The sequence below is a fragment of the Panthera pardus genome, unplaced genomic scaffold (assembly GCF_024362965.1).
Source record: "Panthera pardus isolate Hobbes unplaced genomic scaffold, ASM2436296v1 HiC_scaffold_19, whole genome shotgun sequence".
NCBI lineage: Eukaryota > Metazoa > Chordata > Mammalia > Carnivora > Felidae > Panthera > Panthera pardus.
The window spans coordinates 21631622-21658576 of NW_026526754.1; the positions used below are offsets into that span (position 1 = coordinate 21631622).

At 56.6% G+C, this 26955-nt stretch overlaps 1 protein-coding gene across 1 annotated transcript; it reads right to left on the reverse strand.

The window, feature by feature from the left end:
- Positions 1-7750: 7750 nt before the first annotated feature.
- Positions 7751-20072, reverse strand: KCNG4 (potassium voltage-gated channel modifier subfamily G member 4). Its single transcript, XM_019413044.2, has 4 exons — positions 19680-20072; positions 19050-19256; positions 17220-17982; positions 7751-9404 (listed from the first exon to the last, which is right to left on the reverse strand). Exons 3-4 carry the CDS (start codon positions 17967-17969, stop codon positions 8634-8636), a joined length of 1521 nt encoding a protein of 506 aa, XP_019268589.2. The 5' UTR covers positions 17970-17982; positions 19050-19256; positions 19680-20072; the 3' UTR covers positions 7751-8633.
- Between the last annotated feature and the right edge of the window lie 6883 nt (positions 20073-26955).

Genomic DNA, 26955 nt, shown 5'->3' on the forward strand with positions numbered 1-26955 from the left:
CTGAAATCATGCCGCCCCCCCCCCCCTCCCCGGCCCCACACACCCTGCGGCCCGAGGCTCCCTGCACCCACAGCCCTTTTAAGGCTCAGGACCACAGACTGCTCCCCCGGGTGGGCCTTGGAAAGCTGGGTCAACGGGGCCAGGCCAGTGCTGATGCTGAAATCCTGGCACGGTGTCCCCTCCCTCCGGACCACCCCTCTGCCCCTGGGTGTGTGTGGCCTCTGCCAGCCACTTAACCTTAGCGAACTTGGGTCACCGCATCTAGACAAGTAATCAGGAGGGCTGCCTGGTGGTGGTCTCGAGGTGGGAGGTGCAGTTGAAAGAAAGCGGTCCAGCTGGTGTGATTGCAGAACACCCAGGAAGCTGCTGGGGGGAGGGGGAGGGGAGGAGAGGAGCAGGGAGGGAAGGGGAGGGGAGGAGAGGAGCAGGGAGGGAAGGGAAGGGGAGGAGGAAAGGAGGGAAAGGGAGGGGTAGGGAAGGAGGAAGGGAGGGGAGGGGAGGGGGTGGGTGGGGAGGGGCTGCCTTGGCCCCTGGTGCTCAGGAATGCGCTTGTGCCCAGGGAAGTTTGAAGCGGGGGGGGAGGCCCCAAAGCCAGGTAAGCTCCGGTTATCTTATTTGCCCGAGGAAACTGCTGGGTAATTTACCCGTTAGGCATCATTTCTCTAAAAGAAAACTTCTCAGGGGCCGACTCTGAAATAATGATTTCTCTTGGTTACTGTTTTCAGGGACGAGAGGATTTTTAAAACACCCAAGCCTATTAATTAGCCCGTTTATTACACGTTGTTGTCCCCAGGAGATAATTTAAATTGATTTACTTCTTGTACCCCGGCGGTGCCTACAGTAGCCACCCCACGCTGCAGTTTCATGCAATGAGGCTTTTGATTTCCATCCATCACATAATCACTGGGTAAACAAGTTATTCAAAGTGACGTTAACTCTGTTGTGTTCTGCTAAGTAAGGAACATTTGTTCCCGCGTGGCATAAATCTGCCTGTCCGAGCCCTTCCTCCCAAGACAGTCCTCATTTCGCACAGCGAGGACGATGACGAAGGCTGCTTTGGAAATGGAGAGTCTGTTCATGTCTTCTTGGCCTGATCCCCTGGGGGTGAAGTTTTGCCCCTGTATTTAAATCGTGAGGTGATGTAATCTAGCTGGGCACGACTCAAAGAAAGCCCCCCCCCCCCGCAAGTGAGTCAGCCACTGATGCCATAGTCTGTGGGGATCTCCGTGGTTGAACTGGGAAGGTAGCAGGGTGGTGTGCCTGGCTCTCGGCTGTTGTCAGACCTGTCTTGCTCCCAGCTCCCGGAGGTGGCCCCCCGTTTGTTTCTCCCGGTGTCCCCGGGCAGGGGTCTCCCACATAGAAGATCCCTGATAAACCAGCATTGAATGGAAATGAATCAATTATAGGATGTCCTCTTTACAGGGGTTGGTTCCGGAGAGAGAATAGAAACCTCATGCTCGAGTATGATGTCAGACGAGATTCTGAAATTTTCCATTTAATTGTGGCCCGGCTCATGATCTCACAGTTGGGGAGTTCGAGCCTCGCTGACGACACAGAGCCTGCTTGGAATTCTGTCTCCCTCTCTCTCTCTGCACCTCCCCCGCTTGCTCTATCTCTACCAAAATAAATAAACTTAAAAAAAAAAAGGGCCATCACAGAGGCTGATGGCTCTGAGATGTATGTACAGGACTGAACAAGTGTCTTGGGGCCATTAGGAAAGAAAAACATTTCATTGCCTAGAGTTGGTGCTGGTGGGGAAGACAACGCGTGTGGATGTCGGTCCCGGCCAACGTGACTGGGGACAGAGGCTCCTTACCCCTGCCAGAGCCAGCGGCCAGGGTTTGGTGTGGACCTCTGACCTGAGGACGCCTTTACAAGCTGCTACAGGAAACGGGATGCAGGGTGGACCAAACGCTGTGACATACAACCCCTCAATTTCCGTGGCTTACTCGGGAGAAACTCTTCTCCCGCTGGTGCAATTGACGCAGGGGATTAGATGGGCATCTTGGGGCCACATCACTTAGGGCAGGGCCAGCAAACTTTCCATAAAGACCCAGAAAGTAAATATTTCCACTTGTGGGCCTACGGTCTCTATTGCAACAACTTGGCTCTGTGGTGATAGCCCCCAACGCACTGTAGGCAATGAAAGGGCCGTGTGTTTCAATAAAACTTTATTTACAAAAACAGGAGAGGCAGATGTAGTTTACTGACGCCTGGCTTAGGGCCTGGAGTATTGCTCTGAATCTGCAGGGCTCGCGGGGTGAGGGCAGGAGGGAAAGCATAGAGGACCGTGTAGCCCCGTGCCACAATGGCGCACACCCTTTCCACCACATTCCACCAACCGGAACCTTGGCCGTGGCGCCCCTACCTGCAGGGAAGCTGGAAATGTGGAAGAGGACTGGATGTTGGCAAGTCTGTGGCAGCCTCCGCCTCCGGCCCCACCAGGAAGGGAAAAGGACAGCCTCCAGTTGGTTGGTAACACAGGGACAGGCCCTGGAACCGACAAAGCTGAGTGTCAATGTCAACTCTGCCCTTACCATCTGTGGGACCATTCCGTGTCTCAATGTTCTCATTTGTTAGAGGTCGCTTCGTGGACGAAATAAGGTGCATGAAGTCTTGGCCGGGGGCCTCACACAGGGGAGACTCTCAGAGACTGGGGGCTTTTTGACAGATATTTAACACCCTTGGGGCACCTGGCTGGCTCAGTCGGAGGACCGTGCAACTCTTGATCTTGGAGTCGTGAGTTCAAGCCCCACGTTGGGTGCAGAGATTACAAAATAAATAAACTTTGAAACCCACCAACGAGCTGAGCTGGTGAGTGTGTGAGACCCAGAGCAGAACCAAGGGCCAGGACTTCCCTCTGGACCGGGAAGCCTGCTTCTTTCAAAGACCGAATATCCTCCCTGTGGAATACTGTCTTACAGGGAAGATTAGATCTTAGCACCATGTCTATAGTGAGAGAGAGCCCATTGGGAATATACATATATATTACAGGGGCTTCTGGAAGGCAGTAGGAAGTAGAGGTTAAGAGCAGAGAGTCTTGGGGAGCCTGGGTGGCTCGGTCGGTTGGGCATCAACTTTGTGAGTTCGAGTCCCGCGTCGGGCTCTGTGCTGATGGCTGGGAGCCTGGAGCCTGTTTCGGATTCTGTGTCTCCCTCTCTCTGACCCTCCCCCATTCGTGCTCTGTCTCTGTCTCAAAAAAATAAATAAACGTTAAAAAAAAAAAAAAAAAGCATAGAGTCTGGAGCCAGCCAGACTGGGTTCAAATCCGGAATCCATCACTGTTGGCCAGGTGACTCGGGCTATTCACCCAACTTCCCTGAGCCTCAGTTGCTTTTTCTGTAAAATGGGGATAATCATACCTTCCTCAGAGGGTGCCATGAGAATCCAGGGATGTGTGTGAAGTGATGGGGCAGAAGGTGGGGGCAGCCGGCACCCTATAGACGCTGTGATTGTCCCGAATGATGTGGTCCCTGCCCAGCACCTTCTCTTTTGGAACGGTGCCCCAATTTTCCTCCAGGAAGACTCACCCTCCCCATTCTCAGCCATGTGGTTTGGGCCGGATTGATTGAGCCTATCTTCGGCTCCAGGGCGAGCCCCAACTCAAGTAAACCCATCCGTGTAGCCACAGAAATTGTTTCAGGGCTGTGGCAGTAAACCACTCAGCCAGTAGGACTCAATGAAAACACATGCTTGGGATTCTGGGGGAACAAAAGGCTTCTGCCTTCCGTGGGCTTGATGGAACGAGGGCTGTGAGGCTTGGAGCTTGGGCAGCCATCTTGTAGCCATGAGGGGAGCCTGGGGGTGAAGCTGACACACCGAGGGAGGCAGAGGGAAGATGCAGAGAATCTGAGCTTGTTTGATATTGACGACATTGGCCAAACACCTGGAACGAGCCCTACCTGACTCCATCTGGATTTTCAGTTATAAGAGCCAGTCTGTCTCCTTTTGTCTGTTTGCCTGCTTATTTAACGAAGTCTGAATAGGGTTTCCCGTATTTGGAAACGAAACATCCCTAACTGGTATTTCTGGGTCTGTCCTAAAAAGTGTTGAAGCTGTACCTGTTGGGACACCGGAATACACGTCCGGATGACAGGAAATTTACTTTCATACAATAACCCTTTGGCGTTTTCCTGGGTACACCGTCTCCCAGACAACTGGAGTGCGGACGGGCTTGAGCTCTAGCAGCCCGTGGGGCTGATCCCACACCCTGGGTGTACTGCCTTCCCTTCCCTGACTCGCTTCTCTCTCTCCAGCCAGTATTTACCAGGGTCCCGGATAAACCACGTGCACGTATATCCTTGACTCAGGGTTTGCTTCTGGGGGAACCCAAAGACCTGGGAGAACCGAGTGAGACCTCCTCAGAAGCCTGTCCACGTTGGGCCCCAGCATGTCCCCACGTCACTGGCGTCCTCAAACTGTGCTCTTCCTTCCTAGGACTTACCACGAGCCATGCTGGTCTGGTCCAGTTCATTTCCTTCTGGAATTATCTGCGGTCTGACTTCCTGCGTCCCGGCTTCCTCTCTACTCAGGACCACACCGGCACCTGCCGGGCTAGAACAACACCCTGCACATCGCAGACAGTTAAGCAATACTGCCCGGAAACCAACTATTGTTCCTCCCAATCGGTCTTGGCTGTGGCCCAGGGGTGGATGACCCCTGACCCCTACCACCCCTCACCCAGCGACCCCGTGACCAGACCTGCCCCGATACAGCAGAGAAGCCACAACATCACTTTTTAATATCGTTTAATGTTTCTCTTGGAGTTGGGGGGGGGGGCGGGCAGGGGACCCCTGAAGCTTGGGACTGCCGAGCTCCCCAGGGGATCTTATTTTAAGCTGGTCATTGGCCAAGTACAGTGGAAGCCTTTGGAACAGCAAGATTGGCTAATTGTAGCTTGGGGCGCCCAAATTCGTTCCGTTCCCTGCCGCCCTTGGTTTTGTCCTCGAGAGCAAAGGTGACTTATCAAAGTCTCGCCACATTTTTCACGTGTTGTTTGGTGCAGGCCACTGCCAAGGCAAAGCTGGGCTGAGTGCAGTCTCAGGCGGGGCCCCTTGGATGACCAGGGAGCCACAGGGCTCTGGGGGACAGCGCTTTGTTTCATTTTTAGCTGACATCACGTTCCTGGAGGGGCCCCTTCGTTAGAGGTCAAATGCCGGGTCGGGCAGGCGCTGGCCGAGGGTCGTGAGGCACAGAGCTGAGGCCATCCCAGCTCTTTCAGCTCAGGTTGTGTGAATTGACACATTACATCCCCTTCCCGAGGCTTCTTGTCCACACGCATAAAACGGGCAGGTTCTGAGAATCTGTGCGGCACGCTGCTCCCAGCTGGCAGGGTTGGGGAAGGAGGGAAGGGACCAGAGGCGAAGAGAAAAGTCCAGCTCCGAGCCTCACGGACTAGTTCATCTGCAAGGGGGACACACTGTCCTCGCACAGGTGGCCCAGGGTGGCCTGTGCAGGCCTGGCCTTCTGGCACGTTCTATCTGGCCTGCGTGATCAGGGTTCCTTTTGGTTTCCTCTGAATGTCTTTGGGCCCAGCCAGCGCTCCCCGGCTCTCCTTCCCTTTCTCCCTCTCCACTCCCATGCCAGCATCTCGCGGTCTGTGAGTTCGAGCCCCGCATCAGGCTCTGTGCTGACAGCTCAGAGCCTGGAGCTGCTTCAGATTCTCTGTCTCCTCTCTCTGCCCCTCCCCCGCTCGCACCTGTCTGTGTCTCTCTCTCAAAAGTAAATAAACGTTAAACAAAATTTTTTTTAAAAAAGGAAGGGCTATATTCATCCAAAATTTTCGTGTCAGAAATCCCACAGAAGGCTGTGGAAACAGTCCAGATTATGGGAGGCTAAAGAGATAGGCCGCATAAACGCCTTATCCAGCCGATGCCGGACCCATCCTGGTCGGGGGAGAAGCTATAAAGGATATTATTAGGTCAACTGACAAAATTGGAACAGACAGTAGATTAGATTAAACCATTGCATTGAAGGTAAACGTGCTCATGTTGATAACCGTACTGTGGGTTTGTAAAAAAAATATTCTTACTCTTAGAACAGCTATCGCCCCCTTCTCCCGCAAAGTATTCCGGGTCTCCCTGGCTCTCCAGCTTAAAACGAAGGCAGTGGTTTACCTCGGAGCTTCCTCTCCTATTTTCGGCAGGGGAATCATGGATTCCTTTGAGAACCCGAAGAAATCACGGACACTTGGCATTGTGAAATGCACGTACATACACACGCTCTGTTGGTTGTCACCTCCAGAGACTCCCAGTCCGCTCTCGGACGGATGGTTTCCCGACAGGCTTTCCAGGGACTATATTCTAAAGTTCTAGAAGCGAAGGGCCATGCTGTAGCCAACTTACTCTCAAATGGTCCAGAAAAACCTACCATTTGTGTATAATAAAAAAATTCCAAATAATAAAGCAAATGGTACCACGTGTTAAAAAAAAAAAGAAAAAGAGGAATAGGGGCGCCTGGGTGGCTCTGTCGGTCGAGCGTCCGACTTCGGCTCAGGTCAGGATCTCACGGTCCGTGAGTTCGAGCCCCGCGTCAGGCTCTGTGCTGACAGCTCAGAGCCTGGAGCCTGTTTCAGATTCTGTGTTTCCCTCTCTCTCTGCCCCACTCGTGCTCTCTTTCTCTGAAAAATGAACATGAAAAACTAAAAAAAAAAAAAAAAAAAAAAAAAAGAGGTGTTCAGGGATCAGAGGTACACACTTCCTGTTCTTGCAACTTCTTTTTGTTTGATGTTTCCCAAATAAAATGTGAAAACATCAGTTGCCTGGTGACTAGTAATTATACAGTAAGTGATGCTCAGTGCTCCCGGTGAGAGGCTTGGAGCCGGTAGGTACAGCCCAGAGCCAGGCAGGAGGGGGAGGGGGGCGGAGAGGAGGAGCCCAGGTGGCTGGGTAGGAACCGGGAGGGTAGCTGGACATCTCAGCGAATTTCGATTCAAACTTGAACTACTTGATTGTTGCTAAGGGAGCAGCTCTGGGGATAGTCAGGGCCCAGGGCTTGCTTTTTTTGTGTTCTCTCTCTTCTGGTCTCCAACCTGCCCCTCTGTGGCATACACTGTTGCAATGAACTTGGCTTCCCAGAATCCCACACTGTCCAAGCCAGGAGGGACTTTAATCACCGTCTGGTCCCACCTCTCCACGGCATCAGTGAGGAAAGGAAGGCCCAGTGAAATCAGCTGCCTGTCCACTGTGATAGGACAAAGGAAGGGTGACAGCTGGTGCCCGACATACCCCCAAGACCACCTTGCTTACTCTGCTCAGGGTAGCGGGGCAAAGTTACATCCCTGCCACACGCTTAACCTTGAACGTTTTCTGGGAGGGCTTGGGCACTGTTTCAGAAAAGCCTAAGAACTGAAGCTTGATACACTAGAGAGAGTGTCCCGCTGGGACTCCGGAGGGGCAGATCTAAGGAAGTAAACTGGCTGTGTGGCCTCGGGCAGGTGGCTTTCCCTCTCTGAGCCTTGGTCTCTCCATCTTAAAATACGAGAGTTGATTTACTTAACAACTTCGTATCCTTTTACAGGGAGGCATGGGTTCCTTTGAAGAGCTGATAAAATTGTTGGGCCCTTTGGCAAAGCCGTGCACTTTGACATGCATGTTCCGCGTGGGCTGACCGCTCGGGATTCATGGCTCTGGCCCCCGGCACCCCCTGCCCGTATCTGGAGCCGCTGGGTCCTACATCCGCTTCCTCCCTGGGACGCAAAGGGCCTGTGAGTTCATGAACGAACGGATAAATAGACAAACACATTTACATATAAGCTGAGGAACATACCCTTTGGCAGCTAGGGCCCGGTCTGGGGAGGCGGCAAGGGGCAGATCGGAAGGGTGCCCTCACTTCCGCACCGGAGCTATACCGCCCCCCCGTGGTGGCCCGGCTGAGGGTGGGAAGGGGCGGCTTCTGCAGCGCTGGGGGATCCAGCAGCAGGAACGGTTCTCTCAAGGGGCGGTGCACGTCCTGCAAGAGTGAGCCTCTGTCAAGGCCAAGAACTGGCCACCTGGAGAACGTCCCAGCCAGAGCGCAGCTGGCCCAGGGGGGTTAACGCAGAGGCCGCTTCTGCCTTCTTGGCTGAGAGCTTCCAGAGTTGGGGGGGGGGGGGAGGCAGCGGCATTGGGAAAATGGAACATCTTGGGGTAAAGGGGACATACTGAGCCCTGCGGGAGCCCACGACAGGATGCGCCGTGGTGGGGGGATCTGATCAGAAGGGTTCGCAGTGACCGGACCCTCCAGTCCCTGGTGGTAGGGAGGCCCCCGCAAAGCGGGTCTTAGGGGAGGAACGGAGTCCTGCAGGCTCGGTTCTGCGGGCATCTGGAACGCAGCCTGGGGTGTGGAGCACTACAGGGAAGGAAGGAGACTGGGGGATGACTGACTGACCTAACAAAGAGCGGATGTGCTCGGCGAGGGGCGGGGAGAGAGGAGAAAGCAAGGAGCGTCGATAAGGTCGGCCGGACTCGCGGTGGCCAGAGGGGTCCCGCGTCACGACAGGCCAAGCCCGGTGGCCTTGCGCCCCTCCCAGCTGTGGGAGCGCTCCTGGCGCTCCAGAAACGTCCCACCAGCTGGTCTCCACCGTGGCGATCTCTCGCCCGGTCAGCGGAGGGCGATGGGTCGCGGGGGCCGCCCTTTCCCTGCAGGGCCTGGAGTTACAGGTATTTAGCGGGCGAGGCGGGGCCCTCCGGGCCCAGGTCGTCGACGTCACTCAGAAGTTCGCGCTCGCTGGCCGTGGCGGCGTTTTGCAGGCGGCGGATGCGCGCCTGGACCTCCTCCTGCTCCCTCTTGAGCTCCAGGTAGGAGTGCGAGAAAGTGTGGAAGATGGACGTGGCGGGGAAGGCCATGATGAGGATCCCGCTCAGGATGCTGCTCAGGGCCACCATCTGACCCGGCACGCTGCGCGGGACCATGTCCCCGTAGCCCACGGTCGTCATGGAGATGATGGCCCACCAGTAGGAGGCGGGGATGCTGGTGAACTCCAGCACCCTCCCGGACTCGTTCTCCGCCACGTAGACCAGGGGGGAGAAGAGCGTGACGGCCACGCAGAGGAAGAGGAGGAGGAGGCCGAACTCGCGGGTGCAGCGGCGCACGGTGAGGCCCAGCGTCTGCAGCCCCAGCGAGTGGCGCGCCAGCCGCATCACGTACAGGACGCGCAGCGCCCGCAGCACGCGGAGCGCCAGCCCCACCTTCTCCAGGTACGAGCCCCCGCCGGGCCAGCTGCCGTCCCCCTGGGACTCGCCGGACACGGCCAGCGACACGTAGTACGGGGAGACGGCCAGGATGTCGATGATGTTCAGGGGCCCTTGGAAGAACTGGCACTTGTCCCGGGCCTGGACGAACCGCAGGCAGAACTCCAGGGAAAACCAGGCCACGCACACGGTCTCCACGACGAAAATGTAGTAGCATTTCTGAGAACACTCACCCTGGGGAGGCGACAGAACGCTGCATGAGGGGGTGGGTGGCAGCACTGGGGCGGTGGCGGGGGGGGGGGGGGGGAGGGCAGGGAGGTGGAAACCATCCTGGGTCGCTAGACGAGCGCTGCCCTCTCACCCCTCTCTCTCTTTGCCGGAGGAATCAACACCTATTTGCCCAGAGCCGTTCTTGCTTGGGGCCTCTTTGTGACAGCGGCCAACCTTCACCTTCACTGACAGAAGCCCCTGTTGTGTACCGTGCCCCACCCTAGTTCTGTCACGTGGGCCACACGGGGATGCCGTGAGCGGGCAGCGCGACCTCATTTTGTGCCCAGGACGTGGTTCCGAGCAGCGAAATGACTTGCTCGAGCCCACAAGCAGAGAGGAGACGCGCTCTCAGCCGCTAGACGCTGTTCGGCGACTGCCCCGCCTGCCACCCCTCATTCTCTCATCCAACAAAAATGCATGGAGGTCTCCCCCCTGTGCCGGGCTCCTAGGCTCTGTGGGTGGCGTGATCGAGAAGCAGATGTCGCTGCTGGGAGCTCAGAGGCTGGCGGGGCAGAGAGGGCTCCCGGGTCCCGGGTACAGCCCTCTGATGTGTGACTGCAACTATTCACGCAGGGTCTGTCTCCCTCGGGAGATTCTGGCTTGGGGGGGGGGGGGGCGGCTGTCGCATGGTTCGTGCTCCCCACCTCTGGCTCCTGACAGAAAGTTCCACGAGCCCCTGTGCCACTCAAAGTACGGTCCTTGAACCAAAAGCATCAGCCTCCCCGGAGAGCTGGGAAGAAACCCAGAATCTCGGGCCCCACCCCATCCCTCAAGGAATCGGACTTTACACCTCAACAAGACTCCCAAGTCTCACCTGGTGGCTTGGAAAATCCTGATGTCTGGGGCAGGACCCCAGAAATTCTTTTTTTCTAATTTTTAAAAAATGTTTCTTCATTTTTGAGAGAGAGAGAGAGAGAGCACGAGCTGGGGAGGAGCAGAGAGAGAGGGAGACACAGAATCCGAAGCAGGCTCCAGGCTCCGAGCCGTCAGCACAGAGCCCGACGCGGCTCGAACCCATGAGCCGTGAGATCGTGACCTGAGCCGAAGCCACTCAGCCGACTGAGCCACCGAGGCACCGCTAGAAATTCTAATGTAGTTGATCTAGGTTGGAGCCTGAGCAGTAGAACTTTCCAGAAGTCCCATGGATGATTCTAATGAAGAGCCAGAGTTGAGAACCTGACTTCAAGTATTACACACACACACACACACACACACACACACACACACACACATCGCGATGATGGATGAAGGAACGAATGAGTGACCACAGCCAGTTGCCTGAGTGAAAAGCATGATGTTGACAACTGTAGTTTTCTTTGGATAAAAAGCTCTCAAGTGGAAAAAGAAATTATTTCTAGGGCCTGGAATACTGAATGGAAATGAAATGCTTTTTATGTCTGGCCGCTAGAGGAAGAGAAACGGGTGCTCTGTCCCCATCTCGACTTGCCTGTCCGGGCCCGGGCAGCTTTCTCCCTGGACCTCTGTCTGGTCTACTGAAGGGGTGGAGGCGGGAGGCAGGGAGGGGGCTGCTGAGGGCACGGAGCCCAGAGCGTCTGTGGCTCCACTTCGGCTGCGAACCCGTTGTCCCCCCTGCGCCGCCTGGGGTTTGCTTCACAATCCTGGGAGTGCTCACGAGTTTTGGACCCTGACTCCCCAGGAGCTGCAGACTCGCTGTGTGACCTTGCAGCGGTCACTGCCCCTCTCTGCGCTTCAGTTTTCAAGAAGGAGCTCAGAACAGCAGCCGTATTTCTCAAAGCCGATTCGGCACACCCTGCATTGGAATCCCTCCGGAGGGCTTGTCGCAAATGCGGATTCTTGGGCTCTGGTCACAAAATCAAGCCCTGGGGTGCGGCCCAGGAATCTGCACCTTGGCAAGCCCTCCAGGGGACCCAGGGGCACCTGGAAGTTTTTCAGACTCTGGGCCGGATTGTCTCCACGAGGCGGCTTTTGTCGCTGACCTTCTGGGCGTTTTGCCCTTGGCGCAGGGACTTCTGAAGGTAGCCTGGGAATAACCCTTCCAGACCGGGGACCCAACAGCTCAAGAAAGTGACTCCGGAGAGGTGGAGAAGCCTCTGTGGGCCCTCCCTCCGCCTCCGTGCTGGCGTTTGGCTATTCAAGGCACGCACCCCCCACCTCCCTGCGGCCACCTCCCTGCACTGCAGCAAGCTGTCCTCAACTCTGCCTTGCACGGCTGCTCTGCCCAAACCCTGAAACCACCCTCCCCACACTGGGCCTCCAAGAAATGCCCCCCTCGCGGCGGGGATTTATGGGGCCTGAGCTGAGCAAGTAATTCCCAGGCCAGCCACGTTCGGAGAAAAATAGGAAGGAAATGAAAAAGTTACCTCTTCTCTCTCTCGGAGGAAGCTTCTGGTTGTATTTTGCAGGTAGGGTGAACAACGAATCCTGGTTTGCCCAGAACTTTGCTGATTTGAGCACAGAAAGTCCCAGGTCACCGGACCCCCCCACCCCCCGCCGCCCCCCGCCAATCCCGCGCAAACCAGGACGGCTGGTCACCCTCCTGGAGGGCCTCGTCTCTCGTTTGGGTTCCTCCACGAGGTGAAGAGGGTGAATCAGGCCTATGGAGACCAGAGGGTGAGCCAGGACACGCCGCGGGCGTTCACGCTCAGGATGTGGGGCCACGAAAGCCTGACGCAGAAGAACACGCCCTCAGGGTTTCCGTCTATGTGACATTTGAGGTGGTGGACAGAATCTCCGAAAGAGCGGCCACCCCTGGGTGGGGTGGGGACCGGCTGTGGAGGGACACGGGACAGCTCCCTGGGGAGATGGGCGCTGTGCTCGGGGAAGCAGGGTGTGGGTCACACGGGTGTGCACTGGCCGTTCCTTGCACAGCCAAGGCCCGTGCGTCTCAGCGTATGTCCATTGGGCCTATAAGACTGCAGAGTATGGGGCGCCTGGGTGGCTCAGTCGGTTAAGCGGCCGACTTCAGCTCAGGTCACGATCTCGCGGTCCATGAGTTCGAGCCCCGCGTCGGGCTCTGGGCTGACGGCTCAGAGCCTGGAGCCTGCTTCCAATTCTGTGTCTCCCTCTCTCTCTGCTCCTCCCCCGTTCATGCTCTGTCTCTCTCTGTCTCAAAAATAAATAAAACGTTAAAAAAAAAAAATTTTTAAAAAAAAGACTGCAGAGTAAAACCAAGACGAACGCCAGCGAGAATCAGCGATCGGGGTGGGCAGGGAGGGGAGAGAGAAGACTGATTCATCGTGGAAACGGAGTCATGGGTACGTGGGGGCTCAGCCTTATTCCACTTGCTTTGTAAACGCCTGGCATTTTCCACCGCGAAAAGGCGAAGCACAGATCAGGGTCAGACATCAAAACCACAGTCGGATGGCAGTCCACACTCCGTGGGGAGGCGAGGGTTATAAAGACAGGACACAGCAAGGGCTGCTGAGGCTGTGAAGATGTCACAGGCTCTAGCGTTCCGGCGCAGCTGCTTGGAAAACGGGGGGGTGGTCCCTCCAAAATTAAACACATGTTTGCTACCCGAGCTGCAATCCTGCTCGTGGGCAGATATCAGAAGGCACCGGTATATACCCAGCATGCAAGCACCGGAAAATAACTGCGTTATTCTGCAGCCCAGAGTGGAAACAGCATAAATGCCCGTCGGCTGACGGTCGGATCCACAAAACGTGCTCTCTCCGCACGGCGGACTATCACTCAGCCCCGAAAAGGAACGAAGCGCTGACAGCCTGGGTGAACCTTCACGGCCTCACGCGCCGTGAGAGAAGCCGCACCCAAAAGGCCAGGCGCCGCAGGGCTCCACTTCTGTGAAACGTCCAGAGAAGGCAAACGCAGGGAGACAGAAGGACATTCGTGGTCGCCAGGGGCTGGGAGGGCAGGGGAGACTTGGGGAGCTGCCGGAAGCAGGGACGGGGTTTCTTTGCGGGAGGATCCACATGCTCTGGGACAGTGACCGTTGCACAGCCGCTGATGGGTGCACTTTAAAAGGGTGCATCTTGGGATGTGGACTATAATGGCTTCATAAAAAAGGAGGCAGGACCCGACCAGCTCCAGGCTCGAGCCGGAGCTGGTCGGGTCCTCTGGGCGAGCCACTGAGGGGTCCCACAACTTTGCCGCAAACCCTCTCCCCAAGCTTGGGAGCCGGGCTTCTGTAAGGGGCTCTGGGGTCAGAGGACGGCCAGGGCCTCCCAAGGGCAAGGCCACTGTCCCTGGGGGCCCATAAAGACAGGCTGCCCCCGCACATGCTGCAGGTGCAGGGACGGCCAGTTCCAGAAATTCCATCCGGGAGGGACCTGGGGCCCAGGGCTTGACCTCGGAGCTTTCCTCACACCCCGGGGCCTCAGAAATATGGCCCGAATTGGCCACCTCCTGCCTCCTGGTAGCTCGGTGCTGGCCCGCATCCACACAGCAGCTCGGGCCTTCTCCTCCCTTCTGCCTGTGAATTCCTCCACTTGTGCCCTGGCCTTGGCCTTGGGTCCAGGGCTGTTTCCTCGCCCTGCTGACTCATTCTTCTTCCCGGCCTCTGCGCTTCCCCTGGGAGCCAGTTCGGTCTCTGCCCTCTCTCTCCTCCGCGATGCCCCTTCCTGACCCTCTCTCTCCTCCCCCATCCCAGCCGCCTTGCTCCCCAGCCCTGGGACACAGGGGCTCCGGAAGCGGGGGCCCAGGGGGGCAGATGGGGGCCAGGGGCATGGAGACAGGCGAGCGTGACGAAACAGGAGGAATCAGCTGCAATGAGTCAGGAAAAGTGGGTCCTGCCCCGGAAACAGGGAATGCTTCTTGCCGGCCCGGATACAGGGAGAGGAGGCTGGGCGGGGAGGGGAATGAACCCCAAACCCAAGAAGCTAGGGTAAGAAGAACCCCCCCCGGGGCAACCACCGAATGTCACTGAACACAGAGCAGCTGCTGAGAGCGAGGTGCCCTTTACGGAGCAGAGGCAGGATTCAAGAGAGGGGCAGGGGACGACTGGCCGCTGCGGACCCATGGGGAGGCTGGAGAGGTGTGTCAGCAAATGGTGGCGGAGACCGCGGACTATTACTGGGCCACGAGAAGCATGAGACACAAGCTGCTGCACGGACGGACCCTGAGAACACCACGCTGAGTGACAGGCCGGTCCCAAATGGCCACATGTGCGTGACTCCACGTGCACGGAAATGTGTGGAGGGGGGGGGGTCCGTGGAGGCGGAAAGCGGAGGGGTGGGGGCTGGGGGGGGGGCTGGGGACGGGGGAGGGCTGGGGAGGGAGCGGTGGAAAAGTGCTGGAACTCCATAGACGCGGGGCCCACACAAGACCGTAATCGCACCAAGAAGGTAAATTTGTGTTCCTGCCTCCAGCACCTAGAAGGACGCAGCGTGTGGGCCCTCGGTAGCTTGTGGAAGGAATGGAAGGTCGGTTGCTGGGATCTCCTGTCAAGTGTCTACTCAGACCAACACCCACTAAGCGCTTCTCAGGCACCAGCACCATTCCCACTGCTTTAGGGACTCGGCTCAGCCCTTCTTGTCTACCCTGCCTCCCCCCCCCCCCACTTCCCACTCCCGCTTCCGTTTTAATTTGCGACCTCCAGTGCAGACCCCTCTCCCCAACTGCCAAGTTGACTCTAAGAGATTTTGCTGGAAGAAGGTAGAAGATAAAGCAAAAGGAAAGCTGCCCCCCCCCCCCCACCGCCCGCCTCCCAGCGCTGCACCGAGCCTGATGGAGGAGGTCTGTGGGTCCCAGTCCTGGCACTCCTATCCACTCATGTGGTGTCAATTCATCTGAGCAGATGTTGTCCCCCAGGACAGCATGGCCCCCAGAAGCAGCTGGCCAGCTAACCGTCCCCGTCCCGGAGGGTAAATACAAAATACCCAGGCAGTGGTGAAAAGAACATTGTCTCCTTATGTAAATATAAGGACTCGGCCTCGAAAAAACAAAGACAGCCTCCCCAGCCTCCTCGAGCTCCAAATTACTATCTTAACAGAGAAACAGGGGCGCCTGGGTGGCTCAGTCAGTTAAGCCTCTGACTTCAGCTCAGGTCACGATCTCGTGGCTTGTGAGTTCGAGCCCCGCGTTGGGCTCTGTGCTGACAGCTCGGAACCTGGAGCCTGCTTCAGATTCTGTCTCCCTCTCTCTCTCAAAAATAAACAAACATTTAAAAAATAAAAGAAACAAAAAAACACCCTTTTTTTGAGGGCAGCAAGCCCTCTTGCCCCAAGAGCAGAACCAGCAGCCTGGCTCCTGGACCCAGATGGGCGGTGGGAGGGGGCTGCTGGTCTTGCGGGCCTCCCAGCGACCTCTGATTTGATCTCCTGAGTCCCCAACCAACCAAGCCTGGGTTCACACCCTGAGTCATTTTCAAAGCGTTAGGCTTTGAAAAGACCTCGTCCCTCTGCGGGGGGTCTAAATCCTGGCTTCCGGGAAATCCCTGAGGAACAAGTTTATGGAAATCTAGGGGTCCTTTCTCAGCAGCTGGGATCAAGAGTACCCTTGTGAGGACGGGGGACGGAGGCCACTTTTTTTGTCCTAATTTTGTACTGCAGTGCCTACGTGTAAATATTTCTGTGAACAAGCAGGCTCTAAAATCACATCATTTGGTGCTAACAAATAAAACAATGTCTCTGTTTGGAGCTATAGTCCTCCTCCCCCCCCCCCAACCCCCCCCTCCCGGGGGAGAAAAAAGCTATTTGAAAGTCAAAACGTTTTGGTTGGTTTGCTTTAGGGCAAAACATTTATCGGTTGCACAAGATACATTTTATTCAGCAAATATTTGAGAGCCTACTCCGTGTGAGGCAGGGGCTGGTTCTCCATCTAAGTCCTTTCTTTCTGGAAAGTTCTCTGATCCTACCAGATTGCCCTGGGCTATATCTTTAAGAGAAGTTTTGTACACGGACAACGGTTGTGGATACACAGGGTACATTATCTTATACGTGTGTTCTATTTATCAGTTCCCTGTCTACCATAATGCAAGTTCCATAACTAGGGTAATGGGGAGCCATGGAGGAATGTAACAGCAGAACAGGAACAACATTTTAAATTAGGAAAACAATCCAGTTCTCAGTTTGAAGCTCTCCAGTAAACTTTCCAACAAAATATCGAGTTCGTATCTCATTTCTCAGACTACCTGGCCCCTGGCAAGGAAGGAGGGGGGGCAGAGTCACTTAGAAGTTTACTCAGCTCGGAGTTCCCCATCCAGGGAGCCTGACTGGGAGGCTCAGGGGCCAAGTAACAAGCAGGAAAACTGAGGGCCTTTGCACTGGAACTCCAAGAAAGCTAAACGCCCCGTGCCTCACTTTCTCCACCTGAATGTGGAGCCCGGATGCCCCCGAGGACACTGGTTCCAGAAGGCAGGGATTTTTGGCCAGGGACAGCTCGTGGCACAGAGTAGCTGCTCAGTAAACACATGACACGTGCACGGAGCGTGTGAACCCTCACAGCGACGCGACTCGCTTTACGGAGGGAGAAACTGAGGTTCAGAGAGGGGAACCAATTTGCCTGCGGTCACGGAGCGGGGAGAGGCAAGCTGGGCCCGCCCGACCCACACGAAGCCCAGGGGTGGCTTTGTCAACAGAGGCCACCAAGAGGCAGAGCCACCTCGTGACTTTTGCCGGCCTTAGGCTCTTCATGCGCCTCTTCCTCCAAAACAAAGCAAAACCAAAAACATCCCCAAATGTTCCCCCCAAATGTTCCCAATGGCATTGATCTAACCGGGCACACAGCCCCCCCGCTGGACAATAATTTTTTTCTGCTGTTTTAAAAGATAGGGAGCCCGGTCCACGGGCCCTAAGCCTCTCGGGCCTGGAGCCTGGGGGGCCGGGGGCGGGGAGCACTCACCTTGTCCTCCTCGGCCCTCACGTCGGGCATGGTGCTGACGCACAGGCTGACCGCCGTGGTGGCCACGAAGAGGATGGACAGACAGGCGAAGACCTTGCCGGGGAGCCCCGAGCGCGGGTTTTCCACCGTCTCCCGCAGCCAGTTCATGAAGACCCCCCAGCGCGACGGGTCCCCGGGGGGGCGCCGCGCCTCGCGCCGCAGGTGCAGCGCCTCCTGCTGGCGGAGCTCGCGCAGCTGCTCCAGCTTCCGGAGCAGCTCCAGCAGGCAGCACGGCCGCAGGTGGGCCTCCTCGATCCCCCAGTAGGCCAGCTCCTCCCGGAAGGACAGCACGCACGTCTCCCGCAGCAGGGCCAGCCTGCCGGCCGCCAGGAAGCTCACGATCATGCCGAAAGCGCTGGGGCTGCGGTCGAAGAAGAACTCCCGGGTGGCTTCGTCGTAGTCGTCGCAGAGCTGCGCGATCTCCTCGTGGCTCCGGCAGAACTTGAGTTTGCTCAGGCGGCTCAGCGGAAACTCGTCCAGCGTGCTCCAGGGGAGCACGTACCGCCGGCCCCCGACGTTGACCAGGATCTCCTTCTCCAGGTCCGCCGCGGGGGAGGCGTCCAGCGCGCCCACCTTGCGGGCCCTGCGGTAGTAAAGCCCCTTAAGGGAGCGCGGCTGCATGGAGCCGGGCGGCGGCTGACCCAGGGGGCTGCAGGAGCCCCGGTGGCGGTGTCCAGGAGGCAGGCCCCTGGCCCTGAAGGGCATGGACATTGCTGGAGACGTCCTGCACCGGGTGGGGTGGGGGGGAAGGGGGAAGGTAAGACAAGAGGGAGACATCAACCTCAGGGCGGGGTGCTCGACCGCCCGGATGCAGCTTCACCACTGCATCTGCATGGTTCATTTTTCAAATTCTCCAACAGGGACTTACTGAGCACCTCCTCTGTGCCTGGGAACTATCAGTGACCCGAGGAGATGATGACATCCCTTCCCAGGTCAGAGCTGTGCCCCTTCCAGGCTCTGTGGTCTTGGGCACGTGGCTTCACCTCTCCCATCTACCTCCACCCATGCCAGGCACAAGACTTGTACCAATCTTAGGAGGCACAGCTGGTAAAATAGAGCTTCAGAGTGTAAGGGTGTCTCAAGTTCACTGCCAGGTTCTGGTCCCTTACGGACTGCCACAGCAGGTGGATTGCTCAGCCTCTCTGAGCCCTTTGCTTCGTCTGGACAGCTGGGGTAGTTTGAGTACCCCCACCTCACGGGGCACGGGGAGGGTTCCGTGCAGTGATGTCCAGGAAGTGTTTATTCAGAACGCTTCTAGGCGCTTCTGAGGTGCCAGGCACCAATCGACACGCTTCCTCTATAGTAATGCATCTCAACAATTCCACAAGGTAAACAATTCCCCATTTTACAGATGAGCAAACGGAGGCCCAGAAAGGTTCAGTAACACAGAATGTGACTGTGCTCAAGCCCAGCGTCTGACTCTCAGGAGCCGTGCCGCAATGGCCTCGTTTGCCTCTTCCTTTGGAGGACTTTTGCCATCAACGACAGCCCCCCTCCGTGTTCCCCGGGGTGCTTGCCTCGGCCACCCTTGCTGTGTGACCTTGAGCCACCCTTGCTGTGTGACCTTGAGCCGGTACTCCCCCCTCTCTGTTCTCTGCAAAGCGAAGGGACGTCTGATGCGCGCTCCATCTCAGACCTATTCGAAGCGCTTGGCTTAGAATGAGGGCTTGAGATGTAACCCGTGCATTTAAAAAACCGTCTCTGCCACCTCTCCCGGCCTCAGCGCCCTGCCACCGTTCCCCACGCTCCCGCTTCTAGCCAGAGCAGTTTCCAGAGCTTCTACAACCTTACGATCCAAAACGCACTCCAATCAAGACAAAAACCCGGCGGCTGAATGGAAACAAAAGTTGCTCTCGATTTCAGCGCCAGCTGGATTCGGGCAGGCAGCGAAGAGTTGAATCACAGCCTGTGCGTTTCACACTTGCTCACCACCCCGCGTTCTGTTACTCTGTATGCATTACTTCCTTTACGGCGTATGGCCAGAGGAAGGCGAGCAGCCTGCAGAGAGAACTATTTGGAAATCCGGGGAGTCCTTCCCAAGTGCTCTCCGTTTCCCAGTGCAAAACCCCAGACCCAGAGAGCCGAAGTGACTCATCCAAGGTCACAGAGCGAATCCAAGTCCAACCCAGGACTCTGTCTCCCAGCCTGGTGGGGGGGGGGGGGGGAGGCTCTTTCTAGACGACCCCCTCCCCCCGCAAAAAAAATCCTGCCCTGTCTGCATTCACTGCACAAACCCAATTTTGCAATCCACTCCCCCACCCCCCCGCCCCAGCCGGCACACACAGCTCTTGTCCCGGGCAGGGAAAGGTATTCATTCAAAACAGCAGCGCTTTGGCCCAGAATGTCACACGTCCTGCGAGCCACCCCCCCACCCCCACCCCTGCAGCAAACACTAACTTCTTCCCCCAAAGTTGAACTCACCTTCCTGTCTCTGGGAGCCCTTTTCCCGCTCTCTCTCTACCTGGCAAGGGGAGCCCGTGTCCCGATGGCCAGGGAAGAGCCAGGTTTGTGGTGGAGATGAAGCAGAAAAGAAAAATCCCACGCACGGCAGTCTCTGGCAGAGTTAGTTTCCAACCTCTCTTCCCTTGCCTCCTCCCGGAAGCAGAGGGACATTCATTCTGCACCTCTCTCTCCCGCAGCTGCAGAACGGCCCTGGGGCAGTGGGCTGGGGTTTCTAGAAGGACCCAGAAGCCCCTTCCCCGGTGAGAGGTGAGAGTCCTAGGGGCTTGTGCTGGGAGCCAGCCAGCTGTCCTGCTTCAACGGCAGGCTCTGCACTCGGAGCCCCACGGGGACAGCCAGTGTGGTCCTGCAAGAGGCACGGGGGCGGGGGGGGGGGGGGGGGACGGGAATGGCTTAGAAATAATCTCTCCATCACCAGGCTGCCGGAAGACACAGCAGCAACCACGGCTCTGCCAACTGCCTGGGAGGCGAGGAGAGCTGTCCTGCCCTCCCCTCCCAGGAGGGACAGAACCCGAAAGGAGCAGAGGGCAACTTGGGGCCGGGACATCTGCAGCTACCTGCCCCCGCAGCCTGGAGGCTCCTGGGGGTGGGGGTGGGGGTGGGGGCGCTGATGAGGGGGTGGCGCGCAGGTAAAGGCTGCGGGAGGAACCTACTGGTAAATCACGGGTCCGGGGACAGGTGGGGGCAGAGAAGCCCAGCGTCTGAGCGCCGGGTGGAAGCTGGCTGCGTGCTGGGCTGGTGTGGAGTCACATGCACCTGGGTCCCCAGCTCCCATGTGGATGGCTGGCTGGCCTCGGGCAGGGGACTCAGCCCCTCCGAACCTCGCGTTCCTTGTTTGTAAGATGTATGGGGGTGTGGGGGTTCAGAGAGGTCACACCCCACAGCAGAGGCTCCCAGTGCGGTTTGGCTCCCCGGGGGTAAAGAGGAAGAGGAACAAGGGCCAGGCCAGGCGTCCTAGCCTCGGCTCTGCGCTCCCTCGCTGTGTGTCCTCGGTCGGTCTCTTCACCTCTCTGGGCCTCCGTGTTCTCCCTGGTCAGATGAGGGCAGTCAAAGCAGTGATGGCTCGGACTGCCCAGCCGTCTTCTCCTGTAGGTGCTCAGTGTCCCCTGGCTCTTCTTAATTTTCTTAAGAGGTTCTCAGCCCCAGGCTCTTGGCTTCCAAAGGGGAGTTACTCTCAGTTCCGTTTTGCAGACAAGGCCCGGAGGTGCGGGCAAGAGGTTTGCTCAAGGTCACCTTGCTGGTTGGAATCTGCACGTGGCAGAGACTTTGAGGTCTGATCAAGGGTTCTGGAGGGGGGAAGGTCTGAGCACGGGCCTTTCATGGCTGCCCGGTGGGGGGTGGCAGCAGCCTCGGGCCTCAGCGTGCTCTCCGTGGCCTTGGCCGTGGGGGTAATGGGGGTAAGTCCCATCAGGAGCAGAGGAGCCAGAGGGACAGAGGTGGTCTAGGGTCGTGGCTTTTAGATCGCACTGTGTGAGACCCAAGCGTTCTGTAGACGCTATCACGGGGCCTGGAACGAGGGTGGCAAAGGGTAGGACGCAGGGATGGGACTCCCTGCCTCAATGTGACAGCTCCACTGTCAGTATGTAAGTGGGACTCCCAACACGCCAGGGCCCCAGGGGCCCATCTTCACACTCAGCCCACTGGAGGAGACCCCAGGGCCCCTGTTAGGGATGGGCACGCTCTCCCCTCTCCCCCTGACTCCCCAGTTCTCAGACCCCAGGGCCGCCCCAACACCTCTCATAAACAAGACCCCGAAAGGATCTTTCCAGCTCGTGCTGGTTTTCCCCCCTTCTCTCTCTGTCTATTGCTTGAATATTTATTTTTTTTTTAATTTTTTTTTCAACGTTTTTTATTTATTTTTGGGACAGAGAGAGACAAAGCATGAACGGGGGAGGGGCAGAGAGAGAGGGAGACACAGAGTCGGAAACAGGCTCCAGGCTCCGAGCCATCAGCCCAGAGCCTGACGCGGGGCTCGAACTCACGGACCGCGAGATCGTGACCTGGCTGAAGTCGGACGCTTAACCGACTGCGCCACCCAGGCGCCCCGGAAATGAGTTTTAAAGGAAAAGCAGAAAGGGAACGATCTAGTCCGAACCCTTGATAAGTCGTAGAGGGGGCAAGGGGAGGACTGTCTGAGCTCTCGCGGGCCCTTCAGTGGCAGAGCCGGGCTCAGTTAGGACTCACACTCCAGTGCTCTTCCCACAGCCCCAGTGTGTTCGTTCTCTCAGCACTGCTACTCTGCCCAGGCTAGAGGACTTTGACTTTAGCCTGGTGCCCAGGCCCACCAGCCCCTGCCTCAGGGCATTTGCACGTGGCTCGGTAAAGTTCCGGTCACCTTTTAACTTAACACCACTGCCTTCCTGCCCCTCTGTTCCTCTCTGTTGTGTCCACTCAACCCCTGCTAACCAGGGAAGGTAGCCTGGCCCCAGCCTCTCCAGCAGCCTGCAGGTCTCGGATGCAGGACTGCCTACAGTAGCCTGTCCTCTCTCGTCTGAAGGACTGTGGCCTGCTGGGCATAAGCGATGGGCCGCCGTGACCGTGGATGAGTGAGTCCCCCCAGGGCCTCTGTAACCAAACAGACAAGCACCGTGGCCTAAAACAACACAAACGTATTATCTTGCGGTTCTGGAGGCTGGGAGTCCAAAACGGGTCTTAAGGGGGGGCTAGAAACAACGTGCCGTCAGGCCCGCCTTCCTGCTGGGGGTGATCGGGGAGAAGATTTAAAAAAATGTGTCTTAAGTTAAATTAACAAGGCATCCTGGTACCAGGGGGGAGGAGAAGCCAGCCTGGAAGAGATCATATTTCAGCCCCGGCGACGAGGCGTTACGGGCGTGAATAAGGCGGTGGCTGCGGGGCTGGTGGAGTAGCCGGAAGGCACAGGAGGACCCATATGGAAGGTGCTGGGCGAACAGCAGCTGGGGGACCCTGTTTCAGCCGCAGCCACATCCCACCAGGGAGATCTGGTTAGCAGCCAAGGCCATGGACCCCGCTGGAGTGACCTGATCACCATCTCTGGGCCACTGGGGCCATTCAGCATGACCTCATCGGGGAAATCGAGGCAGCTCCGGATTTCGATCATGGACGCTCATTCACACGAGCACGCGCAGATCTTTGGCGGCCAAGATCTGCCAAAGGCAAGGTGGCTCCGGGAGCAGGTGGAGGTCACAAGGGAGGCCGGCTGGGCGCTGTGGGCGCCCCCCCCCCCCCCCCGCCCGACTCACAAAGGTGAAATGTAGGTCCAGCGTTGAGTATCTTTACATTTTTGAAAGAAGAGCCGCATCCTGACTTTGGTGCTAAATCCCTCAAATTCTAAATGTTGCCAACTAACTCGGAAACGTATGAAGCACCACGGAGCAAAGCCCGTGCCTGTCTGATGATCCAACAATTCCAATCCTAGGGATACCCCGAGGGCAGCATAAATGCTCACTCACCGAAGGGCACGGCGGGTGGGAAGGCTGGTCACAGCGCTGTTTCAGCGGGCCCGGGATCCATGAGAAAGCACAGCGCGTGTTCGCACAAGAGAATACCAGACCGCGACGGGAACGCACACACAGGACCATTGGCAGCCACTCGGAGAACCTCGGTCGTTATGTGGAGTGAAGGCCACAGAAACAGCCGACACAGCATGGCTCCATCGGTAGAAAATTTAAAACCGGGGGGGTCCTGGGCAGCTCCGTGGGTGGGGCGTCCGACTCTTTTTTTTTTTTTAATTTTTTTTTTTTTTAACGTTTATTTATTTTTGGGACAGAGACAGACAGAGCATGAACGGGGGAGGGTCAGAGAGAGAGGGAGACACAGAATCCGAAACAGGCTCCAGGCTCTGAGCAGTCAGCACAGAGCCCGACGCGGGGCTCGAACTCACATACCGTGAGATCGTGACCTGAGCCAAAGTCGGACGCTTAACCGACTGAGCCACCCAGGCGCCCTGTGTCTGACTCTTGATTTCAGCTCAGGTCATGATCTCACGGTTTCGTGAGTTTGAGCCCCGCGTCGGGCTCTATGCTGACGGCTCGGAGCCTGGAGCCCGCTTCGGATTCTGTGCCTCCCTCTGTCTCTCTGCCCCTCCTTCGCTCGGACCCTGTCTCTCTCTCTCTCTCTCTCTCTCTCTCTCTCTCTCTCTCTCTCAAAAATAAATAAACGTTTTTTTTTTTAACGTTTATTTTTATTTTTGAGACAGAGAGAGACAGAGCATGAACAGGGGAGGGGCAGAGAGAGAGGGAGACACAGAATCTGAAACAGGCTCCAGGCTCTGAGCGGTCAGCACAGAGCCCGACGCGGGGCTCGAACTCACGGACTGTGAGATCATGACCTGAGCCGAAGTCGGACGCTTAACTGACCGAGCCACCCAGGCGCCCCAATAAACGTTTTTTACAAATAAAAAAAGTAAATAAAAATGGGCAGAACTAATCAAAGCCAGCACAATTACCTCTGGGGGCGTGTAGTGGGTCCCGAGGGCTGGTCATGTTGCTCGATCTGTGTCTCTCGGCCGGGGGGGGGGGGGGTCGCTGATTCCACATTGTGTCGAATCTGGGCAAGAGACGTGTGCAGCTTAGTATGTGTGTTGTGTTCAGATTGAAAAAGCTGTTTCGAGCAACCACCACCGAAGGCCCCAGGAAGACATACGGATGGGCTGGATTCCGGCCCGGGGGGCCCTGTTATGAGCTGGTTGTCACCGGGAACAGCTTTGAAGGGGCTCCAGCCCTGGAACCTCTGTTTTTGGTCAGTCACCTCTAAAGCCTGCAGTTACGCCCAGTTCTGTGTCTTTACCTGGACGATCCTGCCCTCCCTCCCTCCCTCCCTCCTGGAATCCTAGGGTCCTGAGGATCCGGAAAAGTCAGCGGTGAAGGTCTGCCCTACCGCCTTCCACCTCCCTCTGCTCTTTCCAGTGCACAGAAGTTGTGGACTGTCACCACAAAGGGACATACACGCCAGGCAGCTGAGCTCTCCCATCTGAGTCCTTTCTGTTGGAGGGACGGGTGCCTCGCTGGAGACGAAACGTTATTATATTCTGATTTCAGGATTACAGAGCGGAACGCCTGCCGGGGTCTCAGCCCCCCACCCTGGCCAAGGGGTTGTACCTTTCGGCTAGGACATTTTTCTTTTTTTCTTTTTTTCTTTTTTTTTTTTTTTTTTAACGTTTATTTATTTTTGAGACAGAGAGAGACAAAGCATGAACAGGGGAGGATCAGAGAGAGGGAGACACAGAATCTGAAACAGGCTCCAGGCTCTGAGCTGTCAGCACAGAGCCCGACGTGGGGCTCGAACTCACAGACCGCGAAATCATGACCTGAGCCGAAGTCAGCTGCTTAACCGACTGAGCCACCCAGGCACCCCGGACATTTTTTTCAAACAAGTGGAAAAATTGCAAGCCTCGGCTCATAATTACTAGCATTTTGTCATGAATATATTTGAATATGTATATATATATATATATATATATACACTTTATATATGAATGTAGTTTTTTCCAAAGCATTTCAAAATAAACTAGACACCATGATATTTCCTCCTGAATTCTTCAGCATAGACATCCAGAAACACAAGGATAATTTTCTGTGTAATCACAAAACCATTATCACACCAAATGTGATTAAAAATAAAGAACGATTCCCTACTATCATTTGATTCCCCATTCATCTGATACCCACGTCTCCAGAATGCCTTTTTATAGTATTGTAGCTCTCCAAAGACCAAGATCCAATGAAGGGTCTCATATGACATTTGCCGATTGCGTTCTGTTACTTTTTTTTATAAAGATTAAAAAAAATTTTTTTTTGACATTTATTCATTTTTTTTGAGAGACAGAACAGAGCGTGAGCAGGGGAGGGGCAGAGAGAGAGGGAGGCGGAATCCGAAGCAGGCTCCAGGCTCTGAGCTGTCAGCACAGAGCCTGATGCGGGGCTTGAACTCACTGACCGCGAGATCATGACCCGAGCCGAGGTGGGCGTTCAACCGACCGAGCCACCCAGGAGCCCCGTGTTCCGTGACTTTTTAATCTCCAACAGTCCTCTGTCCCCACCCAGAACCTCCTCCCCCACCTCCCACCCCTACCCCCATGACACAGGCTTTGGAAAGAGATCAGATCAGGTTGTCTGATTTGTCGACTGTTCCTCCTTCCAGATTGATCCCCTTGTTCCCAAGTGGCCCCCTCTCCCCTCTATTTCTGGAAGTTGGGTCTAACGCATTGATCACACTCAGGTTACACATAGTTTTGGTAAGAACGCTTCATCGGGGGGCTCACTGGGAGCTCCTTACGCTTGGCTGTCCTCCCTGGCTGATGCCAGGACGTATGGCCGGGTTAAGGTGGTCACCGCAGACATGTCTGTCACAAGGGAACACTTTCCTTCTGTGATTAGCAGGTGCTCTGGGGTGATGGTTGGACTTAAGCACGTTCCTGTTTGAAGAAGTTAAGGAACCTGCCCTCAGCTTCCAGGTCTTTCCGCTACAAACTGCTCGGCCAGAGCTCACTGTCCTTTCTCATCCCACCGAGACTGGCTTTCCGGGGATGTATCCCTGCCTCTGGAGCTCAGAGGCCGGGGCAGGAAGGGGTGCGAGGCTGAAGAAGAAACGCGAGATGAGCCCGGGTGAAAGTGAAGCTGCCACGAGTAACCTTCAAGCTGCTACGATCCTGAACTCGGAGCCTGGAGCCTGCTTCGGATTCTCTGTCTCCCTCTCTCTCTCTCAAAAATAAATACACATTTAAAAAAAAAGAACTCAGGAAGAATATGCTCATATGCGGTGTGTGTGTGGGGGGCCTGGGTGGCTCAGTCGGTTAAGCGTCCAACTCTTGGTTTTGGCTCAGGTCATGATCTCGCAGCCTGATGGTGCGGAGCCTGCTTGGGTGGGGGGTGGGGGGTGGGGTGCAGGGCGCAAAGGAGCAGGAGGACAGTGACCCCAAGATTTCCGGTCTTTGTGGTGCAGCAGAAGGGGAGGCAGGAATGGAAATGGGTAGCAGTGGAGGAGGAGGAGGAGGGGTCGGGGGGAAAGGGGAGGTCAGCCTTGAACGTGCTGCGTTGGGGGCACCCCGCTGCAGATGTTTGGGGGTTTGCGTCCAGAGCCCAGAGAAGAGCTGGGGCCGGAAGGATACACGGGAAGGGTCCTCAGCACCCCTCCAGGGAGGGGGAGTCACCCTCTTCAGGGATTCTGAAAAGCCGCCTGGCTGAGGGGTCGTGGCACCTTGTCAGGTCATGAATCACTTTCTGTAAGGGGTGAAAAGGGTCTCAGAGGGTCCCCTCCT

Bases quoted from the DNA above. Each gene is read 5' to 3' on its own strand.
- KCNG4 (XM_019413044.2), bottom strand. From the start codon at position 17,969: ATGTCCATGCCCTTCAGGGCCAGGGGCCTGCCTCCTGGACACCGCCAC. The intron at 9,405-17,219 runs GTGAGTGCTCCC...TCGCCTCCCCAG, and splicing joins TGAGGGCCGAGGAGGACAAG to GGTGAGTGTTCTCAGAAATG.